This window comes from Terrapene carolina, unplaced genomic scaffold (assembly GCF_002925995.2).
Source record: "Terrapene carolina triunguis isolate 2854851 unplaced genomic scaffold, T_m_triunguis-2.0 Scaffold69, whole genome shotgun sequence".
Lineage (NCBI taxonomy): Eukaryota > Metazoa > Chordata > Testudines > Emydidae > Terrapene > Terrapene triunguis.
Genome location: NW_020664420.1, coordinates 56,353,229 through 56,373,295, shown reverse-complemented (window position 1 = coordinate 56,373,295; position 20,067 = coordinate 56,353,229). Strand labels below are relative to the sequence as shown.

Sequence of the window (20,067 nt, the reverse complement as noted above, 5' to 3'; positions counted from 1 at the left end):
CTATAATTGAAACTAGGAAATTCTAGGATAGCTTTTCTTGTCTTCGTTATTAAATATGTGCATGTTGAATCAAAGAGTATAAATTCAAATGAACTAAGTTACCCATCTTCAGCATGGCAAATTATTTAAAATAGTATTTAATTAATATTAATATTGTATGTGGCTTAAGTCAAATTCTCAGATCTCTTCCTAGTGGACAAATGTCTTCATTCCAAAAACCACTTCCAAAACTAGCATCAATTGATTACCTTTTTAGAATACTCAAAAAGGACACCAGGAACTAAAGGGGAATAGAGAATGAACTATTCTCTTGCCCCTCACCTTTTCTTACCCCAGATACTGTGTTGGCTGCAGTTTACAGCTGGGATACTTTGGAGTGGTGTATCTTTTCTATGGCTGTGGGACTTCAAATTTCTGTGCTCTATATTATAAATACCTTTCAAAAGCACTAAATTCACAGATGTGTAAAAAGAAAAACCTAACAAATCTACCAAATAAAATAAAAGATGGGACTGAGGAGGGGTGATTTCAACTCTTCTTTCTAATCAGTGTTTTATATATAAGAAATTACTTGGAACATATTGTGGCAGGTGCTCTGTAGTTTTAATTGTTTTTTTCATTTTTGTTTAGTTTTGTAATGAAATGTTATGATAGCTCTGTTATCAGACATTGCATTTTGCATCTGTAAGCAATTTAGAACTCTGGATGACCTTCCAAGGGGATATCATGGCTTTAAACATAAAGAAAGCGTATATTGAACTATTCCATGGGGCAGCACTGTAATCTCAAGAGTCTCTTCAAGATGTAGGTGTAGTGCAGTGATGGTGGTGCTGCTTTTGAATTATGAGGGAGAAAAAGAGATTTTATGGAGAAAAGGCAGTAAAAACTGGCAACTAAAACTAGCTGTACGATTTTCACAAAGGTTGGCTGATTACTTAAAATAAGTAATTTATCTTGGTTTAGTCTCAATTTTAAATTCTCTCTTCAGAATACAATCTATAATCTGTACTCATTATTAACTATTCAAGGTGTGTGTGTTAACTCAGTGATTTACTGATAAGGAGTGCCATGTGACATTCCTGACTGAATAAATATACAAGCACTTCCAGCACACATACCCTCTTGCAGATTTTTAGTACAGACCTTGCCAGCGAGCTGAGTGAAACTTTGATGGTTGAGTTACAAATTCCTGAAAAATGACTCCTATTAGAAATGCTGATAACCTTAACTATGAAGGTGTAAATAATATCATTATAACGTAGTCTACTCCTGTGGTTCTGAAGATACAAAACTGGAGCACTGAGACTAACAGTCAAGATAAAGCATCCTGGGGGCATGCAAGTTCAGAAGAGCCAACCGACTGTGAAGGAGATCTGTGCCTAGTGAGTTCACAATCCATGACACAGACCATATGTCATTAGATTGCAGCATTTTTACTTATCAAGGATGGAGATGGAAAAAGAAACTTACATGCAGAACTCAGTCCTATGACGAGCTCAGAATCACAATTTAAAATACAATCCTTGATTATTATACAATAATATATGCATTCTGTAATTATTCAGGTGATTCAGTGAGCTTTGTTAAAGGATGAAGGCTACTAAAAAAATTGCTAGTAATAGCTTGTCATATAGTGGCAAAATACTTATTGATTTTTGTTTACATTAAGTACCTTCCAGACATCCACACTGTTTGAATATTTCCTGATCTCTGCTTATCCTCTCAGCTGATGGACTTTTTTGTGTCCTACTGTGCTTCATCAGCTTCCTACTAAGGAATCATTTGAAGCTGAAGGCCATGGGTTTAAAGATGTGAGCTTTACTTCTAAGCACTAGAAAAAAAGTATATAGAGTAGTACTTAGTTGAACGTGGTTGGTTGAACGTGGTTGGTTGAACATCTATCCATAGCCTTAAATATTGTATAGCCTTAAATATTGTATAGCTTTTTCATATTATGAGGCAACAGAATTACTTGGGACAAAATATACAGAGCATCCACCATTTACTCTAGTTAAAACCAGCAAGTAGCCCATTTATGCCATGTCCCATACTGCAGAAAAAGGTAAACCCCCATGAAGGTCCCTGCCAATCTGACCTGGGTGAAAATTCATTTTTGGATTGTTTAGTGGCCTATGTGAAATCAGTTTAGTAAGTAAACAAAACTGCTACTACATTGTTTTAAACCCCTTCCCTCATTTCTGCCTCCTCTCCATTTGTCAGCAGTGTCATTAGAAAAACCACAAATTCATAGAAGCAGGAGAATGAACTCCCTCTTAGCTTCATGATGGCCTTTCTAGAAAAGGGATGGATCCTATTGATTGAGCATTGTGGAGGAGCTTGCACTAGCTTTGCCTACTCAAAGCTGTGTGTGAAAGGGAGGGCTTCATTCTCTAGGTCTCTCAATGTTGACAATCATTAAGTTTTTTACAGAAAGAAAGAAAACAAAACCAAATGTTAGTGAAAATGACTCCCTGCTTTCCTCCCAATCACACCCCTCTTTTTCCCAGTCTTCATTCTCCCTCAATAGGAATGGCACATTCCTGCTCCTAAAGAAAAGTTTCTAAATGCAATTAGATTTAGTGTCAAATTGCTAAACATTATGTAAGCCTGATTGTGTGAAATAAGTGTAGGAGTTAGTCACCTATGAAAATGGTTAATGTGCCTTAAGATATTAAAAAAGCTGCAAATTTTCTGTAAAATAGTTCCATTTAAAAAAAAAAAAAAGTGACTTGAGGGTAAATTTATTTAAAACCAAATAACTACAGTGAACATCTTGATGTTCATTTGGGTAAATTTTCAGGATGTACTTGGCACAAAACTATAATTTTTTTTAGCAATATCCCATAAACAAAAAATGTGTGTCATTGTATGGCAGATGGTTGCAAATAAAAACACAGTTTTTGATATAAGCAGAGTAATCCAAATATTTTCCTAAAAAAGCCCAGGACCTTGGCTCCCCTTTTGTAAATGTTTTAATAAATATCAATTTAGGTTTTATTGACAGATTAAATATTTTGATTGCAATAGTTAATTGGATATATTTAGAGGCAATTATTGTGCATTACCAAGTAGTGAAATGTATATATTGCTTAAGCTATTGGAATCCTGGGAATTCAAATGGAAATTGTTCTTACTGTAATGAAGATCACAGCTTATGATGATGTTCTTTAAAGAATTGACCACAAAACAGCATCTGTAATGGACAAACAAAACAATGTACTTAAGACAGAAAATTGCATTTAGATATCCCTGTTTGGCTGGGTTTTGGCTAAACTGACTACATAGACAGCTCTCCCAAAAGTAAAGAAAGCAAAGAACAGATGTGGTGTACATTCCTTTGCCCTGTTCACATAGAAGTATTCTGATGCTAGGAACTTTAGGCATGTGAATCTTCGAAAGGGAAGAACTTGTCTCCAAATGTTAGTTCATGGTGTAATAAAAGTTCCGTTTAAGTTTTTTTGGCCAAAATTTATGTGCACGTAATGGGAAACCACATATGATCTGCAGTCTTTCATTTATCTCTCTTGTGCACAGCTATAAGTATTGTGCACTCTAATGTGCCTTCTAAAAATCTAAATTTAATTATTAGTATCCTCTCTTTTGTGTTTAATTTACTTTTTTGATGTTAATATAACTATATCCAACAATGATACCAACATCCCTTTGTGTCCTTTGCCCACTCCTGTCATTGTGGTTTTCTCCTCTCTTGCCTTTGTGTGTGGAATGATCTAGTCTGTCTCAGGCCCCATTTTTTTCATTAGTCTTCCATAAGAACCTACTTCTCCATGACATTCACACATGGATGGTGGAGGTTGGGGAAAGAAGGAGTGAAAAATAGGCCAATTTTTTTTTTAACGTAAGTATCTTAAGTAGTTTGTTCTTTTGAATCTCTGAGGACATCTTGTGTCTCTTAGGTCCGTCTTCTAGATTATTAGCTCTCTCTGAGTCAAGGACTGTCTTGATTATTGGTCGTGAGTAATGCCAGACGCTATCTGCTGTTCATATATATAAAACAATTCAATTGGTATACTAGTGAGATTATCTTTCAATTCACTAGAACTTGGATAAACTTTATCTATTTGCTGTGTTTATCTAGCATTAATGTATAATTACAAATATATTCTGGGTCATCACATATGAGGAGATATTGCAGTATTTATGAGCTGTTAATGCATACTGTAAAAGTAAAATCTTTACAATGTATCCTGCTATAAAAATAACACTTCATGTACTACAGAATGAAGTTTTAGAGACATTGTATGTATTCATTTTGTCTAAAGTTAGCCTGAAGTCAATTGACCTTAGATAAAAAAACTACATAAACTTCCATAAAAAAGGCTTTGAAACGTATTGAATTGTATTCATGTGCTGTTTCTAATATCTTTTCAAATGCCAAAAGATCTTTTTTCATGGTAGAGAACACAAGATTTATTGCTTAAAAACCTGGGTTATTTTGCATTAATTAAAAGGGCTAAAAATGTTTCTAATGCTCTACTCCTGTTCAAAAATACTACTGGAGGAGAACAATAACCTAAAATATGGATTTCAGAGTAGCAACCGTGTTAGTCTGTATCAGCAAAAAGAACAGGAGTACTTGTGGCACCTTAGAGACTAACAAATTTATTTGAGCATAAGCTTTCGTGGGCTAAAACCCACTTCATCGGATGTATGCAGTGGAAAATACAGTAGGAAGATACACACACACACACACACACACACACACACACACACACACACACACAACATGAAACAATGGGTGTTACCATACACACTATAACAAGAGTGATGTGTTAAGGTGAGCTATTATCAGCAGGAGAGGGGAAAAAAAAATTGTAGTGGCAATCAAAATGGCCCATTTCCAGCAGTTGACAAGAAGGTGTGAGGAGCAGTAGGGGGGGAAATAAACATGGGGAAATAGTTTTACTTTGTGTAATGACCCATCCACTTCCAGTCTTTATTCAAGCCTAATTTAATGGTGTCCAGTTTGCAAATTAATTCCAATTCATCAGTCTCTCATTGGAGTATGTTTTTGGCCAAACCGTCTCTACGTGAAAGAATAAATGGACACAAATCAGATGTCAAGAATTATAACATTCAAAAACCAGTTGGAGAACACTTCAATCTCCCTGGTCACTCGATTACAGACCTAAAAGTCACAATATTACAACAAAAAAACTTCAAAAACAGACTCCAACAAGAGACTGATGAATTGGAATTAATTTGCAAACTGGACACCATTAAATTAGGCTTGAATAAAGACCGGGAAGGGATGGTTCATTACACAAAGTAAAACTATTTCTCCGTGTTTATTTTTCCCCCCTACTGCTCCTCACACCTTCTTGTCAACTACTGGAAATGTGCCATTTTGATTACCACTACAAAAAGTTTTTTTTTCTCTCCTGCTGGTAATAGCTCACCTTGACACATCACTCTCATTATAGTGTGTATGGTAACACCCATTGTTTCATGTTCTCTGTGTGTGTGTGTATATATATATCTTCCTACTGTATTTTCATAGAATCATAGAATATCAGGGTTGGAAGGGACCTCAGGAGGTCATCTAATCCAACTGCCTGCTCAAAGCAGGACCAATCCCCAGACAGATTTTTGCCCCAGATCCCTAAATGGCCCCCTCAAGGACTGAACTCACAACCCTGGGTTTAGCAGGTCAATGCTCAAACCACTGAGCATGCATCCGATGAAGTGGGTTTTAGCCCACAAAAGCTTATGCTCAAATACATTTGTTAGTCTCTAAGGTGCCACAAGTACTCCTGTTCTTTTTGCTAAAATATGGATGCTCACTGAGGCCTGGTCTACACTACGGGGGGAGATCAATCTAAGTTATGCAACTTCAGCTTTGTGAATAATGTAGCTGAAGTCAACGTACTTAGATCTATTTACCGCGGGGTCCACACTATGCTACGTCGACGGGAGATACTATCCTGTCGACTCCCCATTCAGGTGGAGCACAGGAATCAATGGGAGAGCAATCTGCAGTCGATTTAGCGGGTCTTTACTAGACCCGCTAAATTGACTGCCGATGCATTGATTGCCATGCATCGATCTCCTGGTTGTGTAGACAAGCCTTTAGAGGAATTGGTGCTGAATTATTGCCTCCAAGCGCAAGGATTTGCCACTTCAAAGAGGGAAGAGCCAGTTATTCCCAGCTGCCCCTGAGGTTGCCTTCCTTTCTACAGCATGCTTTGAGGGACCGTCCCCCTATGGCAGCTTCCTTAAGAGCCTTACTGCCATTGAGTACTCTACATCCTTCCGCCATGCCTCTGCAGCTACCCTACTTCTATTCTAAGGAGACAGGGATGGTAATACCCATGCCATTTTTATTAATGTTAACTTCTGCATGGGTTTCTGCTCAGAAACCTGCCATGCCCCAAGAGCTCCTGCCCCTCTCCTACAGTGTAAATTGAAAAGAGCATTGGGCACAAAGTCTGTGTAGGTTTTTTTAGTAACAAATTCTTTAAAAACTGAAAAATTGCTTCACCTGACTTAATGGAAAATTTAGTAGGAAAATACTGCTCATTGACCAGACTAGTGTATGAAGTTTCAATCTAAAGTGAATTTATATGGCATCTTAAACTCTTTTTTGAAGAAAGGAGTTTGTAACGGAAAGCATGACAGACTTCATTGTAGTAGCTTTTTCTGCCTAACTCTTCAAGAATTCATGTTAGGATCTGAATGATCACTAGATAAATTCTATTCTCTTCTGATGCTGAATGTATGGCTTGCTTGTTAGAGAAATACTGTGCCAGCTACATTGCTCCTTTGCTAGCACTGGTAGGGTCAAAAAGTACCCTTGGGCTTAATTCATAAAACCCCACTGTAGAAATTGGTATTTAGTCATGCTTCTGGAGGGATGATTCTGAATGTTTGTTCTGTATTCTGTGGATAAACATAACCTACTTATATCACTTTCTCTTTACTGTAAGTGTTCTAAAACATTTTTTACAATAGCTGAGAATTACTCAGTACAGCCATTCTGTCAAATGAGTGGGATTTTTCCTCTTCAGGATTGCACATGTGTATATACAGACATTTGCAAAGAATGCTGCACATATTTTTGTTCTATTCTGTCAAATAAGATTAAGGCTGTTCGATGTCTGTGGAAAAGCAGTAATACTCCAGAGGGAAGGAAAAGGGGAGAGAATGCATTTAAGCAAGGAAAAGCTAACTATTACATATAACTAACTTTTAGGTACCTGAAAAAAGTTGTGCATTAACACAATTCCTCCTTCTGCCCTGTGTGCGTGTGTAAGAGAAATCCCAGTAATGTAGTTTCCTAATTCTAGGAGTTAAATCAATGACATTTGTTGTCATGGGGAGATTGCTAGGGCGTAACCTATTAAATAGGAACACTTTCTTACAAACCTAATTCTTTTTCCCCCCCCTATTCAGGGGAGGAAGAGTGGGTGGTTGAATCTTTTAAAACAGATTTTTCTTCTATCCCCTACCCTCAGACTTTTAGTTAAGCAGTGGAGGGCTAGAGGGTGTCTTAGTACCTATCAGTATTGCTCCATATCAGCTGGAGCACTGATTAATAAACAATAATCTCTGTTTTAAACTATACATTTCTCTATATTTTGTTCTTTAACTTGGAGCACTGTAGGTTACAATGGGATCAGAGAATTCTGTCTGATATCTTGTTGCATACAGAACTCATCCTCTAAACAAGAGTTTTAATTCAGGGTATTTGGGCAATCAAAAATTAAAAAGCCACTCATTTTTTATGAGCAATTTTCCCACTCTCCCATGTCTGGTAGAGAAATAGCCTCATTTTTCATATGGGAATATTGTGGCACAGAGATGCTCAGTGACATGTCTGATGTCTCACAGGAAATCTGTAAGAGAGCTGGGATTAGAAGACTAGGAGTCGAGCAATCCTGTGCTATTAACTACAGAATGCATTATGTACATGGTGCTTCCTTACCTTTATAAGCACAAACTATATGATGAATCAGTCAACTGTACTTTATTAATGTCTCTATAAATGTGTTTTTTAGATACCTGTCAAATATCAGGAACTAGCAATGCTAACTTCACGTGCAATACCAGCAAAGAGTCTTCACTCTCCAACTACCTCTATGTCTTCATCCTGGCACAGCTGCTACTGGGAGTCGGAGGAACTCCCCTGTACACTTTGGGCACAGCCTTCATTGATGATAGTGTCCCAAAACACAGATCTTCTCTCTACATAGGTAATATTGTTTTAAAATTTAAATTGGTAGCAAATGATTGCTGAATGAACACTTTATAAATATTGTAATTAAAAAAATCTGCTAGTAGAAAGTGATCATAAATGTTGTAAACACAACACTTCTCATTAAGGAGTTGAAGTAACAGATTTGCTTGCTGACAACTTTTTTATATAGAAATTGTTTCTGCAGTGGTTGCTGTAATGGTTGGCATGTAGATGTTTTGGAAACAGACAAGGCTATGCTTATTGTCTCAGCAGGTTGGAAATTTGCTGACTGGCTATTTTATTTGTTTAATAGGGTGGGTCAGGATGAACCCCACAGTATCTTGAACACTTCACCCAGCCTCTTATTTTCATATGTAACCAACTTGAGATGAGAAACTAAGGTTTTAACATTGTATTAAACTGCTTAAGTTTAAACTATCTGTAGCTAAAGTTGGCATCTGCTCTCAAATAAAAGAGTCGGGAGCTAAAACTGTCAATTCAGCAGCCCCATCCTACTGTATCGTTTAATGGCTGTATCATGTTCCCTTGTGAGTATTTGGTCAGTGTGGGAAGGAGTGCTTCACATGAACATAACACATTCTACAATTGTGTATTCAGGTGAAGGTTCTATATGGGGATTATGGCAGAGCAGGCCTTTACTTCAGGCATAGAACAAAGAGATAGTTTCAAGGGAGGATGGTGAATACTGAAAGTGTGCATAAACAATCTCATGTCTAGTGTTCTGTATAGCATTTCTTATGCAGCTACTGGTTTTACTGTTTTTAGTCTTTCTCCAGATCAACGGCAGCATTAGCATGGGTTCGTGGTTTCAGCTGCACCCACAGAAATCATGAAACCAAGGGAGCAAACATACATTTTTCCCAGCCCAGTGTGGAGGTGAAGCCCAGGATAAGGAAGGAGACTGGAGAGCGAGACTGCCCTGCATTCACCCTGCAGTGGCTCCTGTTCCATGGGGCTGGGCCCAGCTCCCTGCTCTGGGTTCTGCGACTTGGTGCACTGAGTTGTAGCACCATTCAGGATTAGCCTGACTTCCCCCCGTTATGATTGAAGAATGGCCAGGACAAACCTGAGTGGTGCTATGACCTGTACACAAGGCCGTAATACCACTTGCTCAAATTTGGCCCAGCCACAATTCCATCATGCTGGAGGGGCGGTTGGAGCAAACCTGAGTGGTGCTATGACTCCATATGCAGGGTTGCAATGCCCAGAGCAGGGAGCTGGGACCAGCCCTGTGGAACAGGAGCTGCTGCTGCAGGGTGAATGCATGGTAGGCTCACCTCCAGGCCCCTCATTTTTCCTCTTCATCATGATGGGATTAGGGTTGTGGTGCCAGGATGAGGAGTGCTTCGGTGGGTGGTTGGTGCCTCCTCAGCAGCTTAGTGTAATGCACCCTTTGAATCAAGAGACTACCTCTGCTCCAGACTGTACTCTATGACAAGGCAACTCACATATTTTCCCCTCTCTACTTCACACTGGCTCAAGCCTTCCTCCACACTTGCCCAAAGAATTTCTTCATTCATCATATTTTACTTGTGCATTCAGCAGTCACTTCTTTCCTCAGGTTAAAAAAGGAGTACATTAATTGTGTTGAAAAATTGCCCAAGGTTCTATTAATAATCTGCTACAGGACAGTTCATGTAACTAACGCTATAGTTAGATATAATTAAGGTTTCAGTTCTGTCTCCAAACTTCCATCCAGAATACTTAAATCTATAACCCTTATTCCACTGGCTCTAGGCAAGTCTTTGCAAAGTACTTGATTTTCTCAAAACTAATCAGTCAGTCAATTAAACTTGTACTGTACCTTGAACTTTAAAGTGAAAGTTGTTCAAAATTGTTTGATTACGTAATTATTCTAAAGAGTGGTTCTGAGTATTCTAATCCTGTCTCTTTATTTTTTGTCAGACCTGTTAAAGTCTATTGGGCTGCTCATGTGATTAAGGGGGGGAAATGTGACCCACACTAGAATATTTAACAAGTCTCTGTAGGGCAGGAAAGTGTTGCAAAAATATTCCAGAGTAGTTTATTTTGAAATCAAAACAAAACGTACCTGCTCGTTAAATCTCATCGCTGGCTTTAAAACCAAATCTAAAGTGCCAACAGTGTGTGTGAAGAGTTGGTGACATGTGTCTAGACTTCAGATTAACATGTGAATTTGTAGAAGAAAAAAGTAGTGTCATCTTAAAAAGCAGCCTATTTTACTAACACAACAAAACTAGAAGGGAAATATAACAAATGGCTAAGTAACTAGGTTAATCCTTCCATGTTTGAGCTGATAATTTATTACTGTACACAGGGATGCATTAATTTATTACAGGATGCCTACAGGATATTTTTGCTTTTCCTGACAGATTTAGTGTATGTTTTATTATGTATTGTGTTTGTTTTTGAATTAAGGCACCTGTTTTTAGTTAAACCTTTGTTAGGCACAAAAAGGCACTCAAGCATGATTTTTTAGGTATTTACCAAATTTATTTTAAGAGTTAAGTTACATTCTTTCTTTTTCATTTGCACATTTAAGTGCATTCCAAAACAGCAAAACCAAAGTTCTATCTGGTATGAAAAGGAAAGTAACTGGATTTCTGCTGATATTTTAGGATGTAGTCCAGCAGTTATTAGGCAGGTAAAACTCCCCCCTCCACATGCTCAGAGTTTAGAGTGAGTTCCCATTCATGATCATAGGTCCTTAAAATCTTATCCTAAGTCTCCTGGATCTAAGGGTCCTACCAACTTGGGGAGAAATCCTGGCCCAACTGAAGTCAATGGAAGTTTTGCAGCTGACTTCAGTAGGGCCAATATTTCACCCTTGTTATCTAAGGGGATACTCAGATAGTGTTGAATAGCTAAGAAACCCAGTCCTAACCCTAACAAATTCAGTCCAGAAATTTCAGTCTACAAGGAAGTTGCACAGCTGGGCCAGCTCACTGATGCAGCAAAATTGAAAAAATTATACAGAATTTTAGCAAAAATCCTTTCTATGTAATCAGCCATGAATATTTGGTTGAAAGTTAATGTGTGTCTCTGTACTCACCTGTGCCTATGATACTCTGATATTGTGGCTATTAGGCCTAAAAAGACTAAGGGTATGCTTATACTGAGTAGAGGAAAAAGTGTGTTAACTCAGGTTAGCTAACTTGGGTTAAAATATCAGTGAAGACATGGTAACTTGGAGACATCATAACAGCTCAAGTTAAAGTATATAGGGATGAACTCGAGCTGCTGATACAAGTTAAAAGAAGAGTTGTCGTGTCTTCACTACTATTTTAATCAAGTTGACTAATATGGGTTAGCTAACCTGAGTTAAGAAAGCATCTCTTTACAGTGTAGACCTGCCCTAAGGCAAAATCAAGAAAGCATGCTGCTTGTTCTTCTCCTCTCTAGCTCTGCAGGGAAAGAGAACTGTCTGTGTTGCTTCTCTGGGTGGACAAAAGAGCTCTCTTCAGTGAGACTAGCTACCCCTGCCTCTGCCTCCTCCCCCTCCAATGACTTAGCAAGATGTGTTGAAAGCATACAGTGCCATTGCTCATGAATCAATCAGACCTAAAGGAAACAGGGAGCTGTAGTCTTTACTGTGCTTCAAGTGTTAGGGATATTACTGTTGCCAGAGCTGCTAACGCAGACACCTGACTTCTGGTCATGGTAGATTTAAAAAAATAAAGTACATTTTCATTTTACTTCTATTATGCTTTTATTTAGAATTTCCAGGCTACATGTATGTTCTCTTAATAATTTAAGCACTCAAACAGACTGGTATTTTTTACTTTAAAACATTTACGTTTAAGGCTAAAAATAGTAGACATGCTACCTAACATGGCAAGGTTCAAGTGCTTTGAAACACATAGAGAGAAGTAGCCATATAATTCAAGCACTTAGCTATTTGCTCTGCAATCCTTTCACACAGTAGGGATGCAAGCTTTCTATTCCATATAACACAAATCTCTTTGCAGGCAAAATGCATGCAGTAATATAAATCTGGCATTGTGTAAAGGCAAAACTACTTTTACAGATTTGAAACTATTTTGAGGAAGAAGAAAACCTTAAATAATAGGTGTGTGCAGTGTAGTGTAGTTGTAGCTGTATCAGTCCCAGGATTTTAGAGAGACAAGGTGGATGAGGAAATATCTTTTACTGGATCAACTTCTGTTGGTGAGGGAGACAAGCTTTCGAGCCACACAGAGCTCTTCTTCAGGTCTGGGAAAGGTACCCTGAACATCACAGCAAAAAGGCAAGGTGGAACAGATTGTTTAGCATAAATAGCTGTCACATATTGTAAGGGACAATTCAAGGAGAATGGCCCATTAACATCTCTGCAGTCATAGAACAAAAAGAGAAAGTTAGTAAGTTACAATGGGGGCCTCATTGTAGTCCTCAACAGTGATGACTACATTAGTGAGGTCAAAAGACTACTCTTCGATACTACCTACTCTAAAGAACTCCAAAGATGACTCCCACACCACAATTTACCCAGGAACTTAAGGATATCATCAACTTTTTCCCCAACCAACTCCAAGAGAAACTATACAAACTCATCTCCCATGACCCACCCCAGGGACCTTCTACATGCTTCCCAGCATACACAAACAAGAGAACCCAGGCAGACCCATCATATCTGGCCGTGGCACTCTTACTGAAGGAATATTGCAACTCCTAGAAACCATTCTCAAACTACTCATCACACAAGGGCCAGTTTCCTCCAGGACACAACTGTCTTCCTCCACAAACTGCAATATTAACAGCCTCCCTCAGAACACCATCCTTGCCAGCATGGATGCCACTTCCCTTTATACCAACACGTTTCACAATCATGTCATAGCTGTTTGGCTCAAATATTTACAAGATAATGGACAACCCTCAGATATCACCCCAAACACATCACCAAACTCATCCATTTCATCCTCACTCCTAACCATTTTACATTCACTAACAAATACTTTACCCAAACCATGGGAATAGCCTTGGGTACAGGATGGCTCCCAAATATACCAACCTCTTCATGGACCACCTTCATGAAGAATTTCTGGATAAATGCACCATGAAACCAGTGATCTATCTGAGAGATATCAATGATATTTTTATCCTCTGGACAGGCGGTTTAAAATCCCCCATAGATTCCCACCACAACTTCAACTACCACCATCCATTCATCAAACTTTCTCTAGAACACTCCCACACTAGCATCAACTTCCTGGACACCACAATCAGTTTCAACAGTGGAACCTACTGACTATCATATACAATAATCCCACAGGTCACCACACCTACCTTCATCGATCCAATAACCATCCCAAACACAGAAAAATATCTGTTATCTACAACAAAGCACAGAATATGCTCTGAGGAGAAAGTCTGGGATACTCACCTTAACACACTTAAAACCGCCTTCACCAAACAAGGACACTCCACCAGAGAAGTAGATTGCATCATGGAATGGGCCACCCAAATACCCAGAAGTTGATCCAATAAAAGCTATTACTTCACCCACCTTGTCTCATAAATAATAGTTGTAAAAGATCATGTTAAAGATATTAATAATATAATTGACAAGTGTATATTTTGATTTCTACAAATCTTTGATTTCTATAAATCATTACACTGAAAGCGTAACTGTGATTGTTCCCTCCCCTGAAAATGCCATGGAATTTATATTTTGTATTTTATTGTGTGTCTATGAATTTTTACTGTTATCTACAGGCTTAATTTTTTTCTTTAACCTTACATTTTAGAACTGTATGTCCTGCTGAGACATGAAATGGAAAACATTTCTTCTTTTCCTTTCCCTTTAGGAATTGGCTATGCCATGTCATTGCTGGGTCCTGCCCTTGGCTATGTATTGGGAGGGCAGATGCTTAATATCTATATTGATGTCCCTCTTCAAACAAGGCAAGGCAGTGTTCTAGTTTTCTTCTGTTCAGCCAACAGAGTGCTATTTTTATTGATCCCTTGTTCCTAATGGTAATCTACTAAAATATTTGGGTACTTCCTATGGCTTCATTGAGGATTATGGATTTTGCCATGAGAGGGGAAATAGCTGAGCTCCGCTCCATATAATAGCTCTTTCCTTCAGAGAACATAAGATTGTTGTTCTTGTGGACTTTTTTGAAAAACCCTCTGACCTGTTAGGCAACAATCTAGTCTTCCCTAATGACTTCCAAGAAAAGAGACCTAAACTCTAACCTTTTCTATAGAGAAAAGTTACTCCTTGATAATTAGGAGCATGAGTTTAGTTCCAGCTTTTGGAGATGGTGATTACTACTTCTTTTGTTTATCAACCTTAAAATAATCCCAAACCTGCATTCTCAGCACATGAACATTTTCTGTCCAGAGACTTCCTTTAGTGGTGATATGAGGAGTGGGATCTCACTTCTTTCATTTCAGGGGTTATGTTGCAGGATTTCCACAGTAACATTAGATTAAAAAAAAATCTGTATGGGGTATCATTCCTCAATGATTTAGGACATAAACCACTAACTTCTTGGGATTAGGAAGAAACCTCTCCCATGGGCATGTAATTGCATAATTTTCCATTACAGGGGGATTTCTTTGAAGAATCTATTACTGAAATGCAGTAGGATACAGGAGTAGATGATCATTGGACTGATCCAATATAGCAATTCTTACAATCCTGATTTGGCTGAGTTATCGTTACTGTTTGCTTTTGCATTTTCCTGACTTTTGTGACTTAAGTTATGCAACTTCAACATGATGGGACTAGTATCTAATTCACATTTGCCCTGTGTAAAAATTCACTGATGGTAAAGATATTCAGAATTGTTTTGAATAGTATTAAACGTATATTTAGTGATCAGTGATGTGGTGGTGACATTGCACCTTACCAAGACCTGTTTTTTCATTGCTCCCTTATTAGTCAGTCCAGTACATTCTGGTTCAAGAGTCTCCATTTTGACTTGATTATATTTATAATGTGCTGAGTGCTTTATTATACAAAAAATAAAACAATAGAATTTAGTAGTCCCAAAAACAATGAGGAAAAAGCATGGTACTGGGAGGCTTTCTCCTAGTGCCATGGGAGAAACTGAATGCATAGCTTTTAAAGCCATAATAATTTGTGGCAATATTCTGTGTGACTAGTAAGATGTTTGTCATTATTAAATCTGCATTTTCCAAATTAATATATTTTCTAGCACAGAGATTGATCCAGATGACCCCCGGTGGCTTGGGGCTTGGTGGATAGCATTTCTCTTGTGCTGTTTTGGAACATGGCTTTTGATAGTACCTTTTTCGTGTTTTCCAAAGCACTTACCAGGTAAATGTTAATTATTAATCAACCAACTATTAGGAGAGAGATTGGGCTTGTGGCTAGAGCAATGGACTGGGAATGGGCACTCTGAGGTTCTGTTCCATTCACTTGGCTTACTGTGTGATGTTGAGCAAATAATTTAATTGCTCTGTGCTTTCAGTGTACCATTTGTAAAACAGGCATAATGCCTTGTAGTTAGGGTATTAATTAAGCCTTGTGTAACAGGTAAGCAGTGAAATCCTAGAAGGCTTGTTGGGCCGGAGGAAGACAATTGACTGTGGGAGGGTTTTTGAAAGGTTTAATGGGAAATAGGACTGGGGGAGGATTGAGGGTCTAGTTGAAATAGGCTGAGGGCAAAGGAAGTAGGGGATGTAATTATATGGAGATATACCTATCTCATAGAACTGGAAGGGACCTTGAAAGGTCATAGAGTCCAGTCCCCTGCCTTCACAGCAGGACCAAATACCATCCCTGACAGATTTTTGTCCCAGATCGTTAAATGGTCCCCTCAAGGATTGAACTCACAACCCTGGGTTTAGCAGGCCAATGCTCAATGATGTGGTGGCTAAAGTTTTCAAAAGAAAATGTGTCTCACATTAGGCTCCCAAGTCCATATTAGGTGTTTAAATAAATGACCTGACTTTGAGTGCTGAGCACCCAACAACTCCTACTGACTCAATTAGTCTTGCATTGCAGCCTTTGATTCAGATTCAACCTCCTGCCTTGCTGTATAGGTGGAGCAGTGCGGCATGGATCCAAGTATCCTAGAACAGGGTTATAGACCTCAGGAGCTTTATAAAGCCTTTTCTGTTAGTACAGCTAGTATAACAAAGAGGACAGGCTCTTCCCAAAATATTTTTTAAAAAACATTCTGTCTGTGTGGGGAATGACAGAAAAAAGGAGAGAAGGAAGAGGAGAGTTATAAGTATGGGTGCAGAAAGGTGATATGGATGGGGTAAAATGGCCAGGACAGGGTTCAATGAGTCTGAAATTTCTTTTGATGGGCCTGATAACACCAACAACTCTCATGCTTGCCGTTGACGTTTTTACTGTGATACTCTCAGCAGAGCTCTACTTTCCATAGGAATGCATTATAGATCTGCTTTTCATTCTGCATTGTTGCAGTGTCTAGCAAAATCTACATGATGTTTCCTTTTTTGGGAAATGGAGCATTTGTTGTAATACTGCACTTTAATTAAAAATAAATTTGTTACAAGCACTACGTTACTCATTATTTTCATTGTATAAAATAAACTTGTTTTTCTGTAGGTACAGCAAAAGTACAATCTGAAAAAATTTCTGAAACTCATGATGATGGAAGTGAGGCATTTGTTGAAGACAGGAATATTGGGAAAAATTTTAAAGATTTTCCAGTGGCTCTTTTGGTAAGGTAAACAATAAAGTCAATGCAAGATTTTTAGCTGTTCTTTGCATATTACGGTAGTTTACATAATTTTGAGATACTTTGACCTACTCACAAATGAGCTAACAGCTTCATAAACATGTAGAAAACTCACTTCCTTTTACACAGAGGCTTGCATGGGAAATATTCCAGTACTGTTTTGGGACAAGACTGTAGGAATAGATACTGGATAGCGGCAAACATATACATGTTACATTGTGATCTTCTATTTGTAGCATAGAGTATAATTTTAACCACAGTCAAGTGGTGTTCGGGAAACTTCCACCCCTTCAAAACATGGAGTCTTGAATGAGCTTCCAAGTCTGTCACTGAGCTATGTAATCAAAGTATCTTGTTTACTCTGGGACAAGATTGTAATCTTTGAGTCATGTTTAGAAAACCTCACCCTGAAAACTTTCTTCCAGTCAAAAGAATTTTTTGGGAAGGAGGGGCAGTCAACAGTTTAAAAGAAAATCAAACTTCAGATGTTGGATACAACAGAGCTTGTATGAACTATGACATACCTCCTTCTCATGGGAGAATCAGATGTCTCGTGATAAACCATGCAAAGACTTTCACAACACATACAGATAGCAAACTCCTCTGTAGTGCAAAGGCTCTTTTATCTAAAGTGGGTTAAAAGAGCTGGAATCGTATTTTTTTTCCGTCAGGAGTCAGGCTTATATGAACCATCCCTGTATATCTCTGGTTACTTCAGGAGACTAATTTTAACAAAACGTGACTTCTAAGGTTAGACTGACTATACTTTTTCAAAGCATTACTCTTCCATCATACACTGGGCATGAATCCAGGTTTGACCTTTCTGTTACAGATGTACAGCAACCTATATACCTTAAATTATGGGATCTCTCTCTAAATACAACATATGTATTTTGGATGTACTATGCGTTGGAGTTGCCAAAAGAGTGTTGTTACTGTTCACTTCTGTTACTTCTGTATCATGAGGAATCTTTGCATTTAACTGACCTTTGGCTAATTCTTGACCACATTAGGGACTCATGCCTGAATCTTTTGTCCTCAAGAGTGAAGACTGCAACTAGTCTGTTTTTTGGAAACAGACAACTGTTAATAACTTGTTCTCTGAGGATGAAAGGTGTAATGGATCCACACTCTCCCACCCACTTTCAGTGCAGAGGTGTGGGTACAGCTTTAAAATGTTTTTAATGCTTTCCCCCTTTTGCTCAGAATAGGAACTGATAGAGTAGAGCAAGGACAGTGTGTGGTAAGAGTGGGATTTAAGCATCTTGTAAAAATAATGTTATCTGAGTTCTCACTGCCCTTGAGCCAAGCATAATCCCAAATCTGTAATTCTTTTGAAGATTAGACAACAACGTTAGATATGTAATTTCTCCTTCCTGAGACTACTACCTATGTTTTACAATCTCATTCTTGCAGCCTGGGAGGGGAAACATGTTAATGAGTTCTAAGAGGTTAAATAAGAAATGGAACTAGTTAAGCACCTTTTCTTCTATAATTCAAAAATGAATTTTTAAAGACAATTTCACAGAGCATCTCTCAATATTGCATTATTTGACAAGATGGTGGATTTTTAAAAAAATACCATAGATAATGCTGTTGTCTAGTTACCTTTAGTGATGTGTTTTCTTTAACAAAAAAGGTATGCCTTAGAGGGGGTTTCATTTCAATTAAAAAGTTCATTTAAAAAATTCATTTAGTGAAAGAACTTGAGTTGTTCTTTGAGTTACTGCACATGTGGATCCCACTTATTGTGTCCATTGTGCCCAGCACAGCAGTTTGGAATGTTGACTCTAGCAGTATCTACTAGGGATTGCGCATGCTTATGCTTCCGCCGCAGGTCCCCCGGCTTTCCCCCATTTGAAGTCATAAAGGGCACAGTGACCCCAACCACCATTCAGTTCCTTTGAACTGCCATAGGCAGTGAGTTGGAACAACATAGTGTTAGTCTGTAGGAACTTTGTTACTTAGTGATTAAACTGATTGTTGATTATTCTTTTTTTTTATAAATAGGAGTAAGTGTTCTGGTTATTGTTTCTTTTAGCTTGTCGGTAGTTGATTAAAAATAGAGAGAGAGAAGTGCACAGTTGAAACCCAGAAATATATGTTCTGCTTTAAAGCCATGTCCCTCCTCTGGGGGGATTTTTCTTCTAACAGCCACAACAAATATCTTTACTGCCTGGGTAAGGAATATATCATTGCTAAGTGTGCGATTTGCAAGTCCTTCAAGAAGCACAAACCAAAGGAGAAGCAGCCTGGACGGACACTTTTTCTTATAGAAAGGTCCATGATAACAGAGGCTTCTTTTTTCATAACTCATCCTTCCAGCTCTCCTAGGACCAGAGATGTGACATCTGATTCGGGAGCAGTTAAGAAGACAAAAGGAATTCAGAAAAATCCATCAAAGCAGTCAGGGATCCTTGCTGCCTGAGGACTGAGTGGCTCTGACTTTATGCAGAGTTGTTGTAGCTGTGTTGGTCCCAGTATATTAGAAAGACTGGGTGGGTGAGGTAATACTTTTTATTGAACCAACTTCTGTTGGTGAGTGACACCTGAAAGCTTGTGGCTCTGACTCTGTACTTTTCCTGGTACTGAGCCCTGTCTCTGGGGTCAGGACTCAGGAGTACAGAGGTGGTCTTCTGAGGAGCCCTTGCAGCGTGTGAGAGAAAAATGAGGACCTGGGCAGTGGTGCCACACTGTAACAGAAGGCCAGTGCAGACACCTTCTCTATGTCTTTGGCAAGGAGATCTTTAGGGAAGAAGATCATCTACCTTATTTAGTAGTACTGGAGTGCTCAGGATGGTCTTCATCAGTGACTCCTTTGTTGGCACCAATGGCTTTTATCAAAGCCTGCACTGAGTTTCAGCCACAGGACAAGCTTCAAAGCAGAGAGAGATAGCTACAGCGTCCTCAGTGATGGGAACTTTTACAATTAAATTTGAGCTCTAAAAGGTTCTTTTGTGCCTTCACCAGACATCAGCATCACTCCAGAACCTGAGTCATCTTTCCTGAAGGTTTCCCCAATTTTGGTCCCAGACAGATTCCCTCCATGAAAAGATGTGAGGATACTTGTAATGAAAATCTCTTTGAATCAACATACAAATACAATTAAGGATATGTAAAAAGCAACAGAGAGTCCTGTGGCACCTTTAAGACTAACAGATGTATTGGAGCATAAGCTTTCGTGGGTGAATG

At 38.5% G+C, this 20,067-nt stretch overlaps 1 protein-coding gene across 1 annotated transcript in view; it reads left to right on the top strand.

Moving 5' to 3' along the window:
* LOC112104336 (solute carrier organic anion transporter family member 4C1-like) overlaps positions 1 to 20,067 on the top strand; it is a 109,504-nt gene that overhangs the window by 51,249 nt on the left and 38,188 nt on the right. Inside the window, exons 3-6 of the mRNA XM_024196612.2 lie at positions 8,016 to 8,210; positions 13,999 to 14,095; positions 15,358 to 15,479; positions 16,743 to 16,858. Of these exons, the coding sequence (XP_024052380.1) occupies positions 8,016 to 8,210; positions 13,999 to 14,095; positions 15,358 to 15,479; positions 16,743 to 16,858 (530 nt within the window). The remainder of the gene's footprint in view (positions 1 to 8,015; positions 8,211 to 13,998; positions 14,096 to 15,357; positions 15,480 to 16,742; positions 16,859 to 20,067) is intronic.